Genomic DNA, 1538 nt, shown 5'->3' on the forward strand with positions numbered 1-1538 from the left:
AGTCTCATGTCTCTCCACAGTCATCTGCAAGGAGACCAAAATCCTTCAAGGATCTACCGCGGTGGAAATTTGATCTACCACTCCTTATTGGCGTCGACCTTCAGAGCACGGTTGACGGAGAACCCCCTCCCGTTTCACCCTCCCCCCCTCACCATCTCTTCTCCCACGCCCCTTGTCATCATCCCAGTTCCTAGGGGCCAAAGACATGGCAACCCACCCGACGGGGCGGCCCTCGTCTGTGGCTGTATATAAAGTGCTATTCTCCCCCAGCTGACACTAGTCATGCTGAAACGAATCGTCGTTGCCTGTGTGATGTTGTGCTGGCGGCTGGTGTCTTCCATCGGCCCTCACCATGGAGAGGGACCCCAGCTGTCGGGCGTCACGAGACACACGTCCAACATCTTCAAGATGAAGAGGAGTACAGGAGGTTATCCTCGGGGTCACAGTCACCCACCTTCTCCCGTCCTGACAGTCACAGACGAGATTATCCAAGCCATCTTCATGAATACAGTAGGTGAGGAAGTCAATGTTTCAGATGTCATACCAAAGGTGTAATTCACACACACAAAATGATACAGTCCCTCGAGGTCATGATATGTATCATAGTAGTAAACATTTTTTTTGCCTTTGATTTGTATACAGTTCACACACACACACACACACACACACACACACACACACACACACACACACACACACACACACACACATGGATTATGGTGAATATTACAGCATTATCTCCCTAGTGGCAACTTGCCACAATTCACATCAATTTTTCGTTGCTATCAAGACAAAACTTTGAAACTAAAATGTAATAACTTAAATATTTTTACAAGTGAAGTTCATTTATGTGACTGAATTGATTTTAATCGGTTTGCAAATATTGCTCACACAGTCAGTTTGGAAATATTGCTCACACGATCAGTCTGAAAATATTGCTCACACAGTCAGTTTGAAAATATTGCTCACACGATCAGTCTGAAAATATTGCTCACACAGTCAGTTTGAAAATATTGCTCACACAATCAGTCTGCGAATATTGCTCACACAGTCAGTTTGCAAATATTGTCCACACAGTTAGTTTGCAAATATTGCTCACACAGTCAGTTTGCAAATATTGCTCACACAGTCAGTCTGCAAATATTGCTCACACAGTCAGTCTGCAAATATTGCTCACACAGTCAGTTTGCAAATATTGCTCACACAGTCAGTCTGCAAATATTGCTCACACAGTCAGTCTGCAAATATTGCTCACACAGTCAGTCTGCAAATATTGCTCACACAGTCAGTCTGCAAATATTGCTCACACAGTCAGTCTGCAAATATTGCTCACACAGTCAGTCTGCAAATATCGCTCACACAGTCAGTCTGCAAATACTGCTGATACAATCAATTTACAAATATTGTCCACACAGTCAGTTTACAAATATTGTCCACACAGTCAATTTGCAAATATTGTTCACACAATCAGTTTACAAACATTGCTCACACGTCCTAATTCATCAGCGGAGGCAAATGGCGGTTATGTCTGTGTTCGC

The 1538-nt window shown here is 43.7% G+C and overlaps 1 protein-coding gene across 1 annotated transcript in view; it reads left to right on the forward strand.

Annotated features, from left to right (window-relative positions):
- The first annotated feature begins 216 nt into the window (after window positions 1–216).
- LOC139750638 (uncharacterized) overlaps window positions 217–1538 on the forward strand; it is a 23118-nt gene continuing 21796 nt past the window's right edge. The window contains 1 exon segment of the mRNA XM_071665313.1: window positions 217–514. Coding sequence (XP_071521414.1) covers window positions 283–514 — 232 coding nt within the window. The 5' untranslated portion in view covers window positions 217–282.

Source organism: Panulirus ornatus, chromosome 10 (genome assembly GCF_036320965.1).
Source record: "Panulirus ornatus isolate Po-2019 chromosome 10, ASM3632096v1, whole genome shotgun sequence".
Taxonomy (NCBI): domain Eukaryota; kingdom Metazoa; phylum Arthropoda; class Malacostraca; order Decapoda; family Palinuridae; genus Panulirus; species Panulirus ornatus.